The sequence below is a fragment of the Channa argus genome, chromosome 14 (assembly GCF_033026475.1).
Source record: "Channa argus isolate prfri chromosome 14, Channa argus male v1.0, whole genome shotgun sequence".
In the NCBI taxonomy this organism is placed as follows: Eukaryota; Metazoa; Chordata; class Actinopteri; order Anabantiformes; family Channidae; genus Channa; species Channa argus.
The window spans coordinates 22,076,014-22,097,102 of record NC_090210.1 but is presented as its reverse complement, the minus strand read 5'-3'; the positions used below and the strand labels follow the sequence as shown (position 1 = coordinate 22,097,102).

The 21,089-nt window shown below is 44.4% G+C and overlaps 1 protein-coding gene across 2 annotated transcripts in view; it reads right to left on the bottom strand.

Moving 5' to 3' along the window:
• Positions 1–800: 800 nt before the first annotated feature.
• Positions 801–21,089, bottom strand: part of myo10 (myosin X) — a 90,741-nt gene continuing 70,452 nt past the window's right edge. For both annotated transcript variants that reach the window (XM_067475691.1, XM_067475692.1), the window contains 22 exons: positions 16,281–16,405; positions 15,901–16,015; positions 12,490–12,596; positions 12,178–12,399; positions 11,542–11,581; positions 10,181–11,146; positions 9,415–9,535; positions 8,550–8,793; positions 8,190–8,285; positions 7,330–7,423; positions 6,983–7,038; positions 6,175–6,317; positions 5,447–5,638; positions 5,204–5,361; positions 5,008–5,131; positions 4,101–4,398; positions 3,805–4,012; positions 3,475–3,611; positions 3,268–3,388; positions 2,211–2,687; positions 1,931–2,122; positions 801–1,819 (listed from right to left, as the gene is read on the bottom strand). In XM_067475691.1, the coding sequence (XP_067331792.1) occupies positions 1,709–1,819; positions 1,931–2,122; positions 2,211–2,687; positions 3,268–3,388; positions 3,475–3,611; positions 3,805–4,012; positions 4,101–4,398; positions 5,008–5,131; positions 5,204–5,361; positions 5,447–5,638; positions 6,175–6,317; positions 6,983–7,038; positions 7,330–7,423; positions 8,190–8,285; positions 8,550–8,793; positions 9,415–9,535; positions 10,181–11,146; positions 11,542–11,581; positions 12,178–12,399; positions 12,490–12,596; positions 15,901–16,015; positions 16,281–16,405 (4,347 nt within the window). In that variant the 3' untranslated portion in view covers positions 801–1,708. The remainder of the gene's footprint in view (positions 1,820–1,930; positions 2,123–2,210; positions 2,688–3,267; positions 3,389–3,474; positions 3,612–3,804; positions 4,013–4,100; positions 4,399–5,007; positions 5,132–5,203; positions 5,362–5,446; positions 5,639–6,174; positions 6,318–6,982; positions 7,039–7,329; positions 7,424–8,189; positions 8,286–8,549; positions 8,794–9,414; positions 9,536–10,180; positions 11,147–11,541; positions 11,582–12,177; positions 12,400–12,489; positions 12,597–15,900; positions 16,016–16,280; positions 16,406–21,089) is intronic.

The window sequence follows — 21,089 nt, the reverse complement described above, 5'->3', positions numbered from 1 at the left end:
TGGATCTGCCGCCCGCGGAGCTCCAGTGTTGAAGGAATGTGACACTGCAAACAGCCCAACTGTACAAGCCGTTCAAAGTAGAATGACTGCATCAAAACCTGGTAATAGAAAACTAAAATAGAAAAAAGAAAAATTGTAGTTTGATCTGAGCGGCATTTCGTGATGGAAAGTGGAGTTTTGTTGTGGTGGTCAAACATATGTTTAGTTGATTCCCAAAGTCTGTTTTTGCATTTGTGTGATAATGTCGCCTCTAGATCCAATTTGTTTCTCCCTATAGTCAGATTTGAAAGGCCAAAAACAGCAGGAGTTAAAACTTGGTTTTAACTTGAATGACTTGTGCAGTTGGGGAAAACGTTGCAGTGTACAGGTACATTGGTAGTTAAAGGGAACGTGGGAGCACCTTCAGATTCTGGTCAAACAGGAAAGAAAAGTGGCATCTAGAAAATAAAATCTGATTAGTTTGTCCAGCTTTAGTTTGAAAAGGCACATCAGCAAATCAATCGAGTCACAAACTTGAAATTCTTAAGACAAATACAGTTGCACAGTATTTACAGGAAACAGATCATCACGGAGAAAGTTTATATAGACGGACGAATCCCAGAGTATTTCAAAGTGGAAGAAAAGGCTTTAGATCTTTTAAGGTTCTCGGGCTTTTCTTCAAACATTAGCGTAGCCTGTAGACAACTCCCAAAACTTCTGTTCTCACACTCACAAGTGACCCCATCAGGAGGAAGGGAGTTGATTCCAAAACAAGTTAACACTGACTTTATTTTCTCCCCAAATCGCATGAACTTTTGTTAAACCTTGAGCTTTTCTTTAGTCTAAAAACCGGAAAAGTTGAGTCAGTGAATCGTTCAGAAATTGTTCTCATTCCTCATTAAGGGTCAATTCTACTCTTACATAACTTAGTTTTATAATAATTACATAATAGTCCATAGTTTACTAGAATACTACTCTTCACTTCATTAGTTCTGTGCTGCAGGAAATGTAAAAGTTAAATTGTGCACTGAGAATAATGGATACACTTCTGGATTTTCCTTAAAGAATTTGAGGACAAGAGATTTGTATTCACAGGCTGCTCGTGCACATTTGATTCTAGTTTCAATTACAGGCATCGTCCCTGGACTTATCATGTTGGGGAACCTTCTGGCTGTCAAACGTCTTAATATTTAGTGGTCTTGGGTTGTTTCTGGTTGTTGCTTCGGTTTAACTCCTCGCTCTTTGACCTGGGACAAGACGGACCTTTGTGTAAGAGCACACTAGTCCCCATTCCACTGCAAAAGCATGCAATTACATCACAGGGGCTTGCGACAGCACTGGGTGCATAAAAAGAAAGGACTGTTGCATTATTTTGGAATCTAGTCCCACTGATGCACCAAACCTTTGGTGGTGTACTACAAAGCAGTTTGCTATTACAGCAGGGAAATTCTCCCATTTGGTAAAAGGAGTTTGGTGGACGTCGCTCGAGGACACTTCGGCAAAGCAGTTAGTTTTAAGTCATTAGTTTCCTCTTTAACTTCTGATCTATCGCGTGCAGATGTGTGTTGCTTTTGAATGTAACCAGTCGAAATTATCCCAAGAACTTGCGCTAGTTAACATCAAAAAGGAATTTGTGCTTTGTCTCCAGCATTCAGAGTCTGTCTGAAATGTACGTGCTGCTCTCTCCACAGTGCTGAGGACGGGCGTCCACGCGTGGCCAGCGGTGGCCTCACCAGGCGCTACACTGGCTGCCGTGGCTGCTGACAGACTGACAGTTGCTGTAGCGCTTCTTGACAATCATGCTGATGTAGGCCTTCATCAACTTGGCAATGTCCATGACCTGCGGAGGAAAGGATGAAGAGATCATGATGGTGCCAGGGGTTTTAGTTCATTCCCTGCATGCGTTAACCTTTGCCATGGAATAAGTTGATAGTACTTATGTTGCACAAACCATTTGGGTTTCAAACACTAGCTCCCGACCCTCCACTGCGATCTTGTAAGCGTTGGGCAGCGGAGCTCCAAAGGAGAGGATCTGTTCATATGGGAAAACCTCCAGAGGCCATGGCTCCCCTCGCTTATACACAGAGATGGCCTCTCTGCTCACACCCAACCACAGCTCAGCGGGGAAAGCTCCATCACAACACTGAAACAACAAGCAACAAACGGAATAAGCTGAACTTCAGACATAAAGGGGCGTCAGACAAGCTTGAACTGATATTCCTGTCACTCGCCTCAACATTAAACAGCGTGGATCCATATCCTTTCCACTCCTTCACCAGTGTCATGTATTTGACCATTGCCTGTTCTTGGCTCATCCCCTGAAATTTCTTCCATTTGTCCATCACGCTGGTTTTCACTGCTGCCGCCTCTTCCCTCATCCAGGCCTCCAGGCTGTTCTCCTCCTCCAGCTTCTGCCGGCTCAGGGAGCCGCTCCTGAAACTGCGCCTCAGCGTTCCCTCCAGGAAGCTCGAGCGTTTCCTCTCGGACGTCCCCGAACGATCGGCCACCGAGCCGGTGCCAGGAGCAAATGTCTTGGCTGAGTTCTGCACCCGGGCCCGCAACCGTGCCATGGGGAATACCTGGGACATTTCAGGGATGTGTGTTTGGGAGCTGTGATTGCCCAGGAGGTACTGAAGTCTCAGTGCAGCCAGGAACTGAAGAGTTTCCTCTGGGGCTGGATACTGGCCACGAATGACTGCTTCATGGGCCTGCAGAAAGCCAGATTTCAACCTAGTTAGCCAACTGTCAAAACTAGCATTTTTAACATTCAAGAAAAGTGGAGGTCAAAACTCAACACGCTACAACTGTTAGTACTTTACAGCTTGTTAGTTACCAAAGGGCTTATTGGGTAAAGACTTGTTAATATTTAGATCTATCACTTCTGATAATCATAAAGTTACCTATTAAAAACAAAAGGTTCAGAAAAACTACCACTTGAACTCGTATCAGCATGATAATGTCCACATTTCTGACCAGCCCTGCAGCTGCAGCTGCCGTCACTTCTGGTCCCTATAAGTTCTACTCAGTCTGAAGCTTTAGGAAAAAACATTTTAAAGTTTTTATTTTGTATTAAATTGTTGTTAGAACTGAGGTAATTAAAGTCAGCAGTCAGTTTTATGAATTTGTTATGTATTTTATCAAACAAACCTGACTCTTTAAGTCTTGGTCAGATGAAATAACACATTAACTATGTAATTTCCTGACCTTTTTATGAATTAAGAAAAAAAATATAATGCAGGTTCTGATAGGATTGACCTGTGCCGACATAACTGCATTAAACTTTCTTACCTGTTCAAACATGAAAGCGAACTCCACGCTGTCTTTGGGGACATTGTCTGTGTCCAAGAAGCAGTACAGCTTGAAGTAAAACTTCCAGCCGGTGTTGTGTTCATCTGAGCTCGCTGAAAGCCTGGAGATCGGACAATGAGTTAATGACTGGAATACTAAACTATTAGTCTGCCTCAGAAAAACCAACATGGACACTGTGACCCTCACTTTTCAAACTTGGCGAGCACATCGGCCACCACTGTGCGGCTCTCAATGGCTTTCTCCGTGGTGGTGTTGTGTTCGAACAGAGCAAACATGTTCCTGCTGTCCTCCATGGCCAGGCCACGGATCAGCTTCTCCACCACCTGACAAGCAACGAATCGGACACAGTTTTTACTTTTCGAGGCACAAGCTAAAATAATGACCAGATGAGGTCACGTTTGTCATGAACGGCGTCTTGGCTGGTACTATGGGTGTGAAAAATGACGTCCCTGTACTCACAGGATAAGCCGAAAGGACCAAAAGGAAAAAACTACCTTGGACCCTGTTGTTACCCACCTCTCCAGCAGTGGTGTGTGAGTTGATGGTGATCTTGCAGGAGCCTCCTCCGTGACAGTGAACCGTGGTGCTCATTTCCTGCCGGGCCACAATGGACCGGATCTCCTCCTGTGACGGGACATTCTCCCTGGCTCTGGTCTTTCTCAGGGAGTCGAGTGTGAAGGCAGCATATCGATCCATTTCGGAGCCTGGGAAGAGCTCTCGACTCCTGTGGAGAGGTGCATCCGGATTAATCCAGTTCAACTGAAACTCATTTTTTAAAACTATCTTTATCCATCTGTAAACATGCCAAGTACCTCTTCAGGTGGAACTTGAGGTATCGGAGGATGCTCCTGGTTGGGACAAAGGTGCAGGACATGCAGGCCAGGATCTTCCAGCTGCAAAGGTTCCCAGGACTGCCAGGCTGCGGCGGCCGTGTCGTCTGCTTTATCAACTGGCAGTATAGCTCATCCCGTAGTGGTTTGAGCTCCTGGCCAGTCTGCAGGATGCCCTGGATGATGGGCACTGGGTCCGTCACACCTTCTAAGTGCTGCAGAGAGCTGAACACTTTGAGGGCTTCTTCCTGTAGTGTTGTATAGCTTCTGTTCCTCGGAGCTGAGCGGGGGAAAAGAAAGAGGTTGGTAATACAGTTAATTACATTCAGCTAGTACAAATGTTTCTTTATCATCAGAAGTAAAAAAAAAAAGTAATCAAATAATCCAAATTATATTAGTGCCAAAATTTGCCTCCCCCTTGATAAAAACCCTTTAGGAATCAACTTTAATTTATAAAATGAATTGTGGAAAAAGATTATGTTACGCTTTTATGCAGACACCCCTTTTAATGTGTTACGAAAGCTTCATTGTTCCAGATGGTATTGGAATGTATGTAGTTTGCAAGCTTTTCTGGGAGGAAGGAAACATCTGTCTGTTCCAAAACAGTTTTTTTTCTTCCGAATCAGGGTTTGTAAGAAATGAACAACAGTTGAGAGACCTGCAGTGGATGTTTGTTTCAACTGTCAAGTTATCAAATTAACTTGCACTGTGACAGAAAATATTTTGCTGCAATAACTGATCCCTGAGAAAAGGCCTGTTCTAGATGTAAGTTGTATTATTTTTCAGTTTCTCTTCACTAATGTAATGCAGGTTCTTACAAAAGGAGGTTTTGCTCTGATAAATGTGACGTGCAGTCATGTTTGACGGTTTCTGTGTCACTGGAACTCACCGGTGAGGTGGATGTCACCGTACGGCAGCGGCAGCAGTGGCGAGTGCAGCGGGTGGTGGCTGTAGCGAAGGATGGGGTTCCTCTTATAGATCTGCTCCACCACCTCTAAGTTCAGACAGTTCTCCTGCGGACAGCAGAGGATGCCGTGAGAATAGAGCCTCAACACAAGTCTCCATCAGTTTGGAGGTCTTCCTACCTTGATGTCCTGGATGAGCTGCTGCGTTGGCGTGTCGATGGGAGCTTTGGTGTCGATGACATTCTGGATGGAGTTGGCCCAACGTGTGGCTTCATTCAGCAACTTACAGTAGAGACGGTACGAGTGTTTTCGGCCGTACACGATAACGTTCCAATAACCTGACAGGACGTTAGGAAGAAATTATTAAGATCCAACGTGATTCTGCATTTCTTTAACCAAGTCTGCCGTGTTTCCTCTTCCTACCTGTCTCTTTGAAGACTTTTTCATCGGGCTGGACCACTGAGCAGAGGCTGTTCAGCACCAGTGTTCCCAGCTTCAGGGAGTTGCGCTCTGAGCTCTTGTAGTAGTCCAGGGAGTTGTGGGTAAGCAGGAACCAGCGCTTCTTGAGCTTTAGTGAAGCTTTGGTACTGTTCTTCATTTCCTTGTGCAACCAGCCTGGTGGAAATAATGGAATCCCACACGTTAGCGTTCAACATTTTCAGGTTACAGGTTATTGTGACGTGCAAACATTACGTACAGTAGCACAAAAACAGTTTGCTTCCCAAATGTTTAACGTGCAGGTTACTGTGCCAAAATCTGCAAATTACACAGAATAACTTGGACATCTGCTCTAGATTGTTAGTTTTGAAGTTTCCACAGATGTGAACTTGGAGGTTTACACATTTATAACATTGCAAACCACCTTGTATTTGAAAAATAATACCTTACATCCCTGTTGCCAAAAATGTTGTCACACAATGCGATAATTTGCAAATCAAATAAAACCTATATTTGATTTAAAAGTACAAAATCAGCATGTTGAATGTGATTTTCTTTCCCCTGCTTTTCTGCTCTTGAGTTCAAAACAAGTAACAACAAATTACAAATGGTCACGATGAGTCACTGGGTGTCAGATTTCTCTGCCTGATCAGCACAATGGCAGAGACGTCAACTCTCAAAAGGCTCAAAAGATCAAATTATTCGGTCGTCACCTCGAATGATGAATTCTTGTCCATCGACACGCGTGTCTCCCTTGGAGCGCTGCAGCAGGGTGATCCAGTGGTGCATCTCCTCGGGCGTGTCGGCATTGCAGTGCAGCACGCGGTTCGCAGTGATGATGACAAAAGAGTTTGGCCTGAGATGGATTAGAGATGCAGTTATTAGGATGAAGATTTTTTTTTTTTACCTTGGTGGTTCAGGCAGAAAATAGACATTTGGCCATATTTCACAATAGTTTCCTCAGCTAAACATACACAAAGTAGTTTGGTTTATTGTAGATTAGAAATACAGTTAGTTGTGATGATAATAAGAGGAGAGAGGGGACGTCTCTTTAAACCAGAAGACAAACAGGTCAGTTTTTTTACTGTCAATAGTTCCACAAAGAGCCTCAGACCAACAATGGTTTGCATCTGCTCACTGACATGTCTGAATCCAGAACCTGATTTAAGCTCACTTCTCTGTCACAGAGATCCATTGTTAAATTTCTCTGAAAGAGTCAAACAGGGCTGTTTGGAGCTCTGTTTAAAAGACCTATCAACCTACTGGCTGAACTGAAAATGACGAGCTAAGATCACTTCAGTCTAAATTTTGTTGATCTTTTCTAGCATGAAAACATGAATGAGGTGAGGAATAATACAACTGGGGCAAGATGCTGAAACCAGACACGTCAACAGGCCTGGTCTTTATCTATCGGACACACTTGGGTTCTTTTACGTTGTTAAAGTGTGTGAAACAGGCTGGGTCAACACAAGGTAAATCTGGAGACATGACATGTTTGTTTTTTTTTATGCCGGTCCTCACCTCTCTGGATTATCTGACGCACAAACCGAATCGATCATCCCCACATCCAACGTTCCCTGAAGGGTCACAGAGAAAGAGAGAGGGGGAGGGAGGGAGGGAGGTTCAGCAACAGTGTTCAATGTGTGGATGATGAGTTTGACCTTTCCTTGCCCCATGGAAACCAATTATCTCTCACACACACACACACACTTAAAAGTAGCACCACGTTCACCCACAGGTAGAACACTGGAAAAAAAGGCTTTGGCGCTTTTACCATCCATTCGTTCTACAGCACAGTAAAAAGCTGTAACACAGGGGATGTTTAGCTTAGTGAAATGCAGCTGCATGTGTTTCCCTGAAGTACTCACCACCGCATTCTGGGGATTGGCCTGCTCATCATGCATCTCTCTGATTTCCTGTTCGGTGGAGCCCTGGACCTGACTCAGCACGCTGAACCACTGGCTGTAACCATGAAGACAAAGCCATTAGCAGCACCACCAAGACAATAAAGGAAAGAGAGTGTTCGCCTGAAGCTACACAAGCTCAAAACAAGTTGACATCAACGAGAAAATTACTTCATTTCTTTTGAGTTGCATTATATCCAGAGTAAACAACATCCGGGTATCAAATAATTTAAACTATAAAATTCTCACTGCAGATGTGTGACAAAGATGGATGGAGATTTGGTATTTTAAGTCTTTTGCTTTTGGATATTAGCTGCCAGTGACCAGGGTAAAATAAACTTACAACCTAACTGTAGCTTTTTACTTATGGCAATAGCATTAAGGCTCCAAAATTCATAAAAGTGGTTTCATGGTTGAATGTTCTCCTTTCTAAACAAGTTTCATAAAATTTAGCTGAGCAGATTTTCTGCAATAACTCAAAAGCCAGTGGGCGAAAAAAGAAAATCTCATGGGCTTTTTGTCGAGGGAAACTGGGAGATGCTAACATCTGGAATGGCCTACAAAACTACAGGTGGCCTCATCTCTATGGCTCTATGTGGAAATACCATGATCCTTATTATAATAATATTATGGGAGGTGTATGGTGGTTTTACTGCATGTCTATATATAGATCCACCTTTAAATCACATCAGACTCTAAGCAAGTTTTTTTATGACGGGAAGATATTTGCAGCGTGAAAAACATAACGTGCCCCATAATGTCATCGCCATTGCTGTTGGGATTGGAGCTTAAGACAACGTGCATGAAACAAACACACAACTTACCTGGCGTCCTCTGCAGATTCGGCGATCAGATGGTAGGTCCTCTCTGGCATCACAATGTCAATTCCATTCTCTTTACCGGTGTTATCAATAATTTCTCTGTAGATTACAAAAACACATGAAAAAGATTTAAAGGAACAATCATTTTCATAGTCACCAGCTGGACATCATCTAATTATCAACTTTAAATAAAATGTCCTGACATTACATGACAGTCAGGATCTAGTAATCATGAGAACAGCATTCTGGAAATATACCGACCATTTCAGTTTGGTTACAGTTTCTAAAACTTGATGCAACTTCTGGTGAAAACCTGACTCCACCCATTTTGATGAGCTCATACTGAACCGTAGTCGTCCTTACTTGGCCTCATGCATGTCCAGCACCCCTTTCATCTTGTCCTCGCTGTCATTCTCGAAATACATGAGCTTGCTCTGCCGCAGCACGAACCAGCGGCGCTTCCAGTTCCGCCTGGAAAGCGTGGATGAGCCTCCCCCCTTCTTGTGCAGCCAGCCCTGCTTCAGAGCCTCCTGTTTGGCCCGAAACCACAGGAAGGTCTCGTCCTTTAGAACGCACCAGCGTTGCTTCCACGTGTTCATCAGCCCACCTGGAGAGGAGAAGATGAGATTTTCCTCACGGTCACTGCCACATCTCTAAAGAGGACGGCCGCAGATAGATTATGCAGAAGCTTAAAATAACTATTGTAGAGTTACGTTAAGCTGAATTTCACTTGAGGTTGGAAATCGGAGGAAGAGAAATAACTTTTTTAAAATGATGTGGCTCCACTGAGAGTTAATCACTGAGGAAGTATCTTGTGTTTTTCTGTTATTGTAGCAGTTTCGTAGGCCAACAAAGGCAATTTTGACATAACATGCAGGTCTCAGGCTTAAAAATCAAACATGATGTGATGTGTAATAAACTGTGATACATTGAGAAATGAACAAAAAAAGGCAGAAATTAGTAAATGGACACAAAGATGGACGCAGGGTTTAGTGGCAATTATGCATTTCACATGTATGATAAACTACAAAGTTTCCTAATTCTCATTTAATATTTAGCTCCATAGGTTACTTTTATTTTCATGGAAATGTTCTGTACGACAAATTTCGTGCTCCAATTCCCCGGAACTTTCTCCAGTGGTTTATAGGGAGGTGGTCAACGGCACACGTGTGAGATTCCCCTGTAGAATTAAGGAGATTCCGAGCATCACAGGCTGGAACTAATTTACCTTTCATGTAGAGGAAGCTGTGGAAATATGGGAGTGTGACGCAGCTGTAGACGGAGTCCCGCCGATACGACAACTCGTCGTCCGTGTCGAACCTGTCGAAGTCGTCCTCGCTGTCCTCAAACTGGAAGAAACGCAACACAGGTTAGATGGTGCGAGATGTGGAAAGGTGGCGACGTTACAGACAAATTCAGTGATATGTTAAGTGTGCAGAAAAGAATCCGCCCAATTAATCCCCCCGGCCGGTAATGTGACGGGGTTTATTGCAGCACAGTTCCACAGTCTGATTTATGCCCTGGCTGCTGTCAAAAAATGCCACAAAATGGGAGAGAGCTTGGATTAATGTTACTTGAATAGTAGATTTTACATGTTGTGGCTCATCAGTGCACAGAATGCTGTGACATAACGACATAACTTTGCTGATGCAGATGCATGTCTGCATCTTCCAGCAGTCTACAGCTCCATCATTCATTTTCTGCTTCTTGTGTTTTGTAGAATAACAAAACTAAAGCCATATTTCTTGTTGCCAACACTAATGATACACCCAGATTTTTTTTTTTCATAGGAAACTGCACAACCCGAATGGCGGCTCTGTTCAGTGTGACATACTTATCCCAACCGGCAGACTGACAGTGTGGGCAGCGAGATCTGCAGCTCTGAGCGGGAAGACGGATTAAAACGTACAATGTGAGACACTAAATCACAGGTGATGGACAGAAGTCGCTCAGTGTTTTGCCAGCTTAACATTTTCCATTATTGCAAAACTCACTGATGACTGGGCCCCGTCTGAGCTGAAGCGATAAGCCCCTGAGCTGTTGTAGGTGCCTACAGAGCCCCGGTAGTCTGGAGACCACTGCCCACTGCAGGGGTTAGAGAAGGCGACACTGCCGCTGGACACAATGGCGCCCTCGTCGTAGTCGTCCTGGTCATAGTCCGAATCCTCGTCCGGCGGTATGAGCTCCACCAAGTCGTCAGACTGAGACTCAGATGAAGCCTGGGGACGGCAGAAGACACTGGAGTCCCCGCTGGATGAGGCACTGTGGCACGCTGCGGGCACTGGTGGCAGAGGCAGTGGCTGATGAAGCAGGCCGGCTGGTGGCAGTGGAGGCATTACGCCGTCGTTGGCGTATGGGTCTTCTTCAGACGAGTCATCGCTCGTCCGTATTCCACTCGTTCTCTGACCGTCTGAGTGGCCGTGCTCACTCGGGTTTGGAGAGTCTTTGAAGGCCTCGTCATCGGCCCCAAACCCTTCGTCGACCTCCTCTTCGTCATTGCCTCTCCTTTGTTCACCCTCCTTCTCCTTTTCGTCCTCTTTGCCAACTCCCAATGAGCTTTCGATGTTCCTCACACACTCGTCGATCTCGTCGAAGTTCAGCGAGTCAAGGAACTGCTGTGCCGCCTTACAGGCTTCGTCCTCCAGCCGCCTGAGCTCCTGGTCACGGAGGCACTGCAGGCGGTGGAGTGAGGCCTCGGTCAAAGAAAGCTCCTGACGCTCCTTCTGTCTCTGCAGTGCCTGGATCTCCCGCTCTAGCCGCAGGATCTCCTCCACCTGAGATGCTTCGTGAGGACGGATTGCTTCCTCCGCTTCAGGCGCCACCTCGAAGGCCTCCGCTGACACCAGCTCCTCTAAGTTGTCTTGTGACTTTGCATCAGCGACATCGGGAGACTGAGCCATAACCTGAGAGGCCAACTCCTCAGCACGATGCAACTCCTCCAGTCTTCTAGCCTCTTCAGCCTGAAGATGGAGAAAAAAAAAAAAGGCACAAACTTTGAATAATGACAGAATGGAAAAAGTATTTGCAGAGTGCTGATTCCACTTCTCTGTCATCTGAACTAAAACTGATTATGCTCAAGGGACCAGAAGCCAGGTTGAAATGTCAAAAAAAGCTTTAGAGCCAATTTAGAAACAAAAATAAGCGGATAAGATGAGGATATAGGTTAAAAATGACTTTGAATCCTGTCTTGAACAATAGGACATAAGCTAACAGTGCACATACAAAAGGAACCTAACATTCTTTGTAGACATCGACTCACAGCTCTGTCTTCCGGAAAGAACAAAAAATGTCTACAATGTGATCAGAACACACTCTTTTGCATGAATGAATTCCCTAATTATCAGCGTCATCGTACCTCTCGGGCGAGTCTCTCAGCCTCCAGCCTCTTTCTTTCCCTGCACAGACACAAACACAAACACACATCAGCTGACTGAAACAGAGATAGCACTGACCGACACACGAGTAATTACATTTCCCGTCTCATTGTGGCATTAAAATCCGATAAAATCCATTAAGCATACAGATGGTTAAGGTCAGAAAAAGAAAACGTATATTATTCAAACAAAACAACACAAAAGGTACAAACTATAGCACATTATAAAAACATGATGCAGGTAAACACATAAATCGGCTTTAGAAACTCTATTATAAACCGATGGAAAACATACATGTAAAGAAATTAAAGCGCTGGTGGGAGGTGGAAATTAGATTCATTCATCACTTCTATTTTTCGTAAATCCTGCCTTCAGCCCTGCCCTTTATGGTTTTTCTGCTAATAGACTTTTCTGCGGGTGGCTTCTTTGCCACATAAATCATGATGATAGATATCTCTGCTCATTTTAAATGCAGACATGACGATTAACTTCCCTGCCTGGATGGAGCTACAGCACCGGGCAGTATTTCGGTCCCGGGGAAAAGGGGACACATAAGAGCAAGAGCTGGGAGAACTTAGACCAAAATTCCAACTAGTCCTTTAACTTGACCAGCTCACCTCTCCATCTCTTCCTCCATCCTCCTGCGCCGCTCCTCCTCCTCCCTCCTCCTCTTCTCGTCCAGCAGCTGAACGTAGGCCCTGCGAGCCAGCTGGCCGCGCAGACGTTTCTGGAACGTAAGCGTGGCCCAGCGGAGAAGCAGGAACCTCCTCCTCCAGTAGAAAGCTCGGTAGTTCTTCTGAATGACCACTATGCACTGCAGTAACTTCCTGTATTGCTTCCTGGGAACCAAGTCAACGAGGCAAATGTTAGCTTGGACAGAGGGAAAGCTGTTACTAAGATGGCCTTTGATGTGGAATGGTTAGTCGTACCTGGCCATGTAGCCCATGACGTGAGCCTGGATGGTCATGGCTGCCTTCAGCACCTCCACCTCCCTCTGCTTCTCGAGGCGATGCTCTAGAGACTCCCGAAGAAAAATCTGAGAGAGGAGATGAGAGAAGGTAAAAAGAAAAAAGGTATACAAGATGCTGTAGGATAGTCAAACAGCAGAGAGTAGAAGATGAACGAATGTACGTTCAACCACCATGCTGCATTACACACACACACACACACACACACACACACACACACACACACACACACAAATGAATAAAAGATTTACAAGGGAACTGAATTAAAAAGAGACAGTTCCTCACTTCCCCCCCCTACAAAATCACCATTTAACAGACACTCCTTTTGAGACGAACGACTGACCTGAACAAAGTAGCCGACATGAATCAAACCCAGATCCTCCTCTGCCTTTGTTCGTGCTGCTAAAGACCCCAGATTACTGCGGCGAGCGATTTCACTGTGAAAAGGCCGATCTTACAGGCGCTTAGTGCAGCTGCCCGCTACGGGAGCCAAGCTGTCGTCTATTGACGGAGGAGCTGGGCCCACTGAGGGTTAATCCGTTTAAGGAGGGAGGAAAATGAGGTATGGGACGTGTCTCAAGCGACAAGAGATGGTGGAGAAATGTCACAGAAGTATGGACGGCTTTTCTCCTGTTGAATGATGTGTGTGTGTGTGTGTGTGTGTGTGTTTTGCTGGCTGAGTGACGGAGTGTTGAATCCTCAGCGGTGAAGCACTAATGAGATTTTCAGGGGGGAAATGTAAACTCAGCGGGATGATTTGGACGTCACTGACGAGCAGGTTAATTAACAAGGAAACATGACAAGCTCAAGCACGTCGGCGTCAAGCATCGGAGCAGATGGAAATATTTTAGCTAAACTGCTTAATTCCCTTATTCAGATGTAGGAAGAAAAGAACTAGACCAGCAGTGAAAGTATTTAGAGGTAAATGCTAGATGCTAGTAAAAGTTGCATGGCAGCAGCAGACTAAGAAGAGAGAGGGGCAATGCAAGATGCAGAGAAGTATTTACTAAATCTCTGCTAACATTAGCCCACTTGACAGGCGAGAACTAAGAAAAAGTGACTTTTACATTTTTTCTATACATATAGAAAAGCAATGTGGCATTTCTTCATTTAAAGCTACTTTAAGTCTTCGGTTCTTTCTCCCTGGACCCACAGTCGATCACCTGGTCTGCACATTTATCTAACACAGCTTTCTACACCTCCCGATACAACCTTCCTTCTTTAGCCGGGCCAGGGACCATTGCTCAGACTCCACTGCCTTGTGTTGTCTAACTTGAGGTTAGGAGGAGTTGGGCCTCGGACCACTAATGCTGTACTCAATTGTGCATAGCTAACGTTCTAAATTCTCGTCTGTTCAAAGAATTTAAAACATTATTCTGCGGCTCTGTGTTGTTGAATGTTTGATTGTGCAAGTTTTAAGAGCTTAACGCTAAAGTATGTAACTTTTATCAAATATTATTTTAACACGGAGAGGCACTGTCAGAGTCTCCAGTGACACAGACTCTGAGAACAGCACTGTCTCACCCTTCTGACCAATCAGAGAAGGCTGAACAACCTCTCCACACTAAGTTCACTTTTAAAAAAGGTATATATTTGTACCTTTAACAATTAAAAAACAACAAAAAAAGAAAGTTAAGATAGTTTTTGCGCTTCTGAAATGCTGCTTTCCAAACTCAAGTGCACCGACCAAACCTTCGCCTTGTGGCGACGAGGTTTTTGTGTTTCCCCACAATGTCCGATCAGATTTATGTCCCCCACAAGACAAACACACAAGTAAACACTTGTGTAAAAACGCATAGGCACATAGTCACACACACAAGAAAAAAACAACACTCCCTTACTTTATAAAGCAGCTCCTAACATGAATCACACAGGCACAAAAAGTACGGCATCACGTCAGAGTGCACACATTTGCATCCCAATGAGCTGAACAACTAATCCTTTTTAATCATCACTATGCTAATTAGTGCAACAAAAGCCCTGCTAAGCCGCGGCGCACTTTTGATTCTGGCTTTCGAGGCCTTTGGGGAGTGCCACTCGCCGTGACAGGTCAGGCCCGTGGAGGGAACAGAACCCTGGGACAAGCACGCAGAGCCACATCACTTCCAGGAAATTAATTTGACGGCTGTAAAAAACAAAAATAAAAAAAACAAATGTCAGACAATAGTCACGACATGTGCTGAATGGAAGGAGCGGGGGGCCGACTTTGATGTAAATCTCGCTGCGAGAGCCAGTGGGACAAAGTGGACAAATCCCTCTGAGGGAGACTGAATTGATTTTACGGTTTACAGGCTGTCACAGCAGCAGGAACAGCTGTGTGGTTCAGTGCTGAGCGTGATGTTGTCACTGCTCACGTTATTCCTTTTTTTGGGGGCTTTCATTGCGATGTGACACACATCCTCTTTGTCCCCTTATTGACTATTGGTCTGCAAATACAAATATCTCACTACATGCGAGTGTGAAGAAGGTCCCAAAATCTCATGCAAAACAATTTTCCCAATGTACTTATTTTTGTGACCTACACAAAGACATTCAGGTGATGCTGGTCCCACCCGAGAGCTGCTGTATGACTCCTAATTCAGTTTTTTGGCTTATTGTTGGTCCTGGACATGCACTGACACACATGCACTAATGACCATCTATCTGTCCACCCACCCACCCACACACACACACACACACACATTCAAGTTACATTGCTGTCACCTCCTGTAGCATCACATGGTCACGCTGTGATTTGGGATCTGTGTGTCATATGTCATTTCCCTCCAGCAATCTCACACACACACACACACACACACACACACACACACACACACCAGGAGCTATATTCTTCTTGATCTGCTGTAGTGGAAACAGAGAGCGATAGACCGAGGGGATGAACACTGGATCCAATAACTATTGGATTCCATGCTTCAGGTGCTCTGGACCTCAATTATTCATGACTTTACATACGCACCCGCGGGTAACTGAGCTCTGGAATGGTTGTATTTGGATGGATTTGTAAGACACGTGAAGCAAAATTAAGCCTCGAGGGGACCGCTGCAGCCAAAGTGGATTGGCAGCCCCCGAAAGCCTGTCTGCATCCAACATATTCCATAAGAGCACATGCGAGCTTGTGCGAGCCAGGGACGGAACGAACAGCAGGACATCCAGGAGGCTCAGGGTTTGACAAGGAAAAGTCAATTATACTAAAGAGAAGTGTACAGAAGTGCTTCTCTGCTCACAGGCAGGAAATGCTGATCCGTGGCCTGTGAGGAAACCTAATATCCTCATGGCCTTTTTAAAATGCCATCTTGCTCAGAAAACCGCAGTTTTGTACTGAACGTTTGTAGATTCCCCTTCACTCCTTCTGAGTTCAGGTGAAGCAGTCACCTTGGTCTTTCCCAGCTGCCACTCGGTCCCACTGCTGTCGTAGTGGTGCAGCAGCTGGATGCAGCGCCCCTTGGGGTCATCTGGCATCAACGGATCCCGCATCAGCACCTTGTACCTGGAAAAAGAGGAAGTTCAATGTAATTCACAGACAGGAGTGTCTCATTCTTTACATCTCATTTTTCATGGTAATAATTAACGTTTATTGGTTATTTCTCGGTTTGCTTTTAGACTTTGGTGTCATTTTGGTATCTAAAGCTGCAATTCCTGCAGACTTTCAACAGAGCAGTGTAGACACAAGCATCAATATCTGCGACATAACAAGAGATGATGTTTCGTGTGCGGAAGTCTGGGCACCTTTGCGCAGCCTTGCTGGCACAAACCTGGAGCAGAAGTCTTGAAAAGGTCTCCGGACGGGGAAGCCGGTGCGACGAATCTTAACCGTCTCCAACATGCCAGAATATCTGAGCTGGTTCAGAACAACTGTCTGGTCAAAATGATCAGGCATCTAAAAAGAGAAACACGAGAAACTGTCAAGATTAATTCGGACAAACATTTAAACAAGTTGACACTGTAGCTCCTGCAGCGTCACTTGCCGACAGCATGCTTCAACACCCCGAAGCACTTCAGTTAACTTTCCTCTACAGTTCAGATTCTACATTCTTCCTGCCTTTTTACATGTCCAGCAGACACGAGAGGACATTATTCCATTGAGTGACACGTCCACGGTGATGACAGAAGTCAATCATTTATTTAGTCTCCTCCTAACTATGATTTGGTATCGAGCTACTTCTGAGGAGAATATCTGGCTCAGTAGCTGTTATGTGCTGAGCGGGTTGTGTCCAGTGGGTTTATTACACATTACTGAAAACAGTCGACTGCTGTTGCTGCAACCGATCAATCCACATGCCACTCATCCACGATTATGAACTCAAAGAGAGAAATATGTATGAGAGCAGCAGCAGAGAGCAGCAATTTCACCCCCCCCCCCCCCCAAAAAAAAAACACAACAAACTTGGCACTGAGATACTATTATGAAATACAGAAGTGCTTTCAGCCAAAGCTATTTTCCCGAGGACCCCTCTCTCTCATTCTTTAACCTCGTGGGCGGCAGGGGTGCTCAGAATGAGAGGGTGCTTTCATAGCCGCTGTAATGCCCCCTTTATTCAGCACCCATCTTCCCTGATAGCCTGTTGATGGCCTATTTGAGCTGCTCAGATGAAGGGAGGCCAATTCACATCCATTCAATCACCGAGTGATTGAATGACGCCCTTTAACTGCCACTGGCCGCAGAGGAGACCTCATTAGCATAACCAGCATTTGCATACGGGTGGGCACCAGTGGGACAAAGCAGAGCGGTGTTGGGAAGCTGCCCTCTGCCCCATCCTTGCCTCTTTTTGCCCCTGTTTCTGTGTCTATCATTTCCTCTTTCTGTTCAGATTGTGGCTGTGTCCTGGGATGTCAGCAACCGCTCTTCATCGAGGCTTCTTTCTTTTGTGCTTCTCTATGACCAACCTGCTGAATGAAATAGCTCCTTTTTTTTTCTCTCTCTCTACAGTACAATGTCGAGATGTTTACTGCTGTGCCAAAACGCTGCTGCTGTGATTTTTTATTTTTTTACTTTTGGTCTTTCTGTCAAATTGAGAAGAAGAAAAAAGTTTGCAGTAGAAGAAGCTTTTACTCTGCCGGCTGTTTCATTTTAGCAAGGTTCATTCTCTGCTTTCCATTTAGCATTTTTAGTAGAAGATGAAACAAAACAGCCGGAAGGAGAGTGAATGACTCCAACTGAGACTGAACATCCTAATGAGAGTTCTACATAATTATGCAATTTGAATAAACACAGCTTTTATGCCTCACGAATAAGGGTTAGTATCTGAATAGTTAACAGAAAATATATTAAAAAAAAATACAAAATCACCAAAATGTTCACATTTTGGCATCTAAATGAAGTTTATAAGTTGCTAAGTTTTGCTTGGAAGCTACTCAAGTATTATTCATTTTAGAGATTAAGTTCCATATTTGGCTTAAAGTCTGTTGACGCCCCATGTATCAAAATATATTTTAGCCCCGTTGTTACAACACGTGAAATCTTGATGCTACAACACGCACGGACAATTTAGCCAAAATTGTACTTTCAAAGTGTGCACAAAGGTGGTTTTCGCAGTTTGGTGCTGAAGGACCAGCCCAACCCAGAACAACAACAACAGTGATGTAAATTAGCTCCAGAGGCAGCGACAACAATCTCAGGCCTCTGTAGCACAACAACAATGGCCTAAGGGATAAACTCAGTGTCTTTCTCTGCCCAACTTCTCTGCAAAAAGAATCAGAGCTCGGGGAATTCAGCAGGACAAAAGGGGGCGTGGTTGACTGCTCCCAAGGGGGCTGGGAACCTGTGGGGGTAAGAAACAGGCAAACACGGCAACACAACTGAGCTCAGGATGTGCTGTTCATCCTTCAAATACACAATAGTCAATTTTATTCATTCACCGTTTTCCGTCTACCAACACATATCCACTTGTAGCTTTTCCATGAATTCAGTAAGGTGAGTTGTCATTGAATGACATGTAAAATTCATGGAAACTGTGCTGTGATGCTCACAGCTGAAGAACAGACATTTTTTTCCTTCAGTTCATGGCTTCGTGACAGTTAATGCCACAGAAGTTAAAGCAACTAACATTTCTCCAACGGCTAATTACCCATCTAAATCTCATCAGATCTGTCACGATACTGGAATCTCAACTGCATCACAGTGGATAACTGTGCATATTTTGTTCATTATTAGAATCACAATTTAAAAAAAAAAAAAAAAAAAAATCCAAGGTGAGATCTTGTCCGACCAACAGGATCTCACTTGTGAAGATTTGCTGCTTTTCTCTGCTGTCACTGAGAACTAGCGGATTATTTGGAAGTTTTGCCCATCAAATGACTTACAAGTAAGAAACACACACCATGGGGCAGATCAGTGCCTTGCCAGGCGACAACCTGTGGACCAGAGGAAGTGGGGATCAAACTGCAAAGCCTGCAGTTGTGGGACCATCTGTTTTACCTCCTCACATACCAGCCTTTGAAGCTGAACGTGGTAAATATATTACACAATCTGTAACGGTTAACAACATTGCTATAAGATCTGAAAACCCAACGATCTTTGGGGTTTTTTCATTGTGTGGAGGTCAGCAGGGAATAACCCCTCAGCAGGGGGAGGGGGGACAGTAGGGATTTTTTGGGGAAACCTTGGAACAATGTTTCATAATCCTCTAAATCCCTGACCATGCTGGATGTACAACTGACCCAGTTAGGAGAAAATATCTTGTGGATTTGAATTTATTGGGAAAAAATAAATAAATCGATGACACACAGGAAAGCTACAGGGATGAAACCCATTACCACAAAGACACACAGTGTTGTGAACTTTACATTTAACATCTTTGTGCACGGCCGTGTTATAAACAACAAAATGAATCTACATGTTCCGTAGTCAAGAACGGGTTGTTGACTACTAAACATGTGGATTTAAAAAAGTGACTGCACCAAACATAGGGTCCGTGTCAAACGAGGCTTTGGTTTTTAAATCGTCCGTGTACCAGCCTGCTCGATGAAGAGGAGCTATGCTCAGGTCTAGGACTGCAGCTCATTAGCTTTTTCTTGAATAAGTTAATCTGTGACATCTGTGCATTATATTTAGTTTGCAGAATAAAAACTGCTTTTATCCTCAGTGACTTTCACTTACTTATCACTGAGGCCGGTTTAGACGCCTCTGCCAGAAGTGCAGTCACATCAGAAAGAGAACTGAGCTCTTACTACAAAGCAATCATCAAGAACCAGTCAAACAACTTTGGCTTCATTATCATGTCATTAACTAAACTGTCTCCTCATTATGTTATTCAATTTCATTCGCGTTTTGTGCCCCCAGCTCAATTATAATAATCATCAAGCATTTACTAACCATAGGCTGCGTGTCAAATCCAACGCTTTGTTTCCTTCTTCAAATCCAAATAGTATAATTTCAGTTCTGAAAACTATCGAGTTCAATTAACATAAGATCCTGAGACGGTTTGTTCGTCCAGTGCGTGCAGTTAAACAAAGCATAATGACAGTAACGGAGCAGTAATTGATTGCAGGTTTGCATCTCTAATGGACTATTAGGCAAAAAGCTCACAATGTGGTGCTTTTCCTCGAAGCAGCTTCAACGTTTCAGGACAATTCAGATTCACCAAAGCATCCAAGAACACATAAAAGCCTTGTGCACACCTTGTAATTCCAGTCCACTACAAACTCCTACAGACACTACATTGATTCCAAAAATCTAAACCTATTCAGCAGGAGAGTTGAACTTGAAGTAATGTAAATCTGTCCTTTAATTTTCCAGCAGGAACATCCATTGTCCCTTCATGTCACTGACAAACTTTTGTGTGCATAAGCCTGGAAATCAATCTGCATGGAAAGCCCGGAATGACGAGAAACCCCCTTTGTGCATCCGTCAGGCAGCCAAACACAAACCGCTGCATCTCACCTCAGTCCACAGCACCAAAGCCCCCGGCGCTGGATCCTTCTACGCTGTGCAACAAGCTTCCACTCGAATGCACTGCTTTCCTGATTAAAACGTGCACCGGGTCTCAGCGCGCATCGTAACGCCCGGCTCGGAATCCTTCCGAGGTTTGTCAGGAACAGAGACGTTAAACATTGAAAGACATAAAACTTCCCAAAGCGCCTTGTCTGTCTAACTCCTCCACACGCTGACGGGCTCACACACACACACACACACACACACACACAAACACACACTGCCACCACAGAGTCAAACAAAGGCTTCCAAACCTACAACTCCACTCCCCCTTTTGTGAGGAGAGGGAGGGCTAGGGTTGCCATGGCAATGCGTCTCCTGCTGAGGCTAATTTGTGCAGGCCACTACTCGGGCCGAGTGTGTGAGTGTGTGTGTGTGTGTCAGAGAGAGAGAGAGAGAAAAGGCTGTTTATATTCAAACTTGGTGGTGACTTTTTTTTTTGTGTGAAATGTTGTGACGCTGCCTCAAATTGGATGAACTGGACTGAACATTGACAACTTACTGTTGAATCATATTTTGTATAATTTCATTATGACATTTGCAAGTGCAATAGTAGGACGTGTTGGCACAGTGGATTCTTTGCTTCCACGTTGAAACATGATTACACATGTAATAATAAAAACTATATATA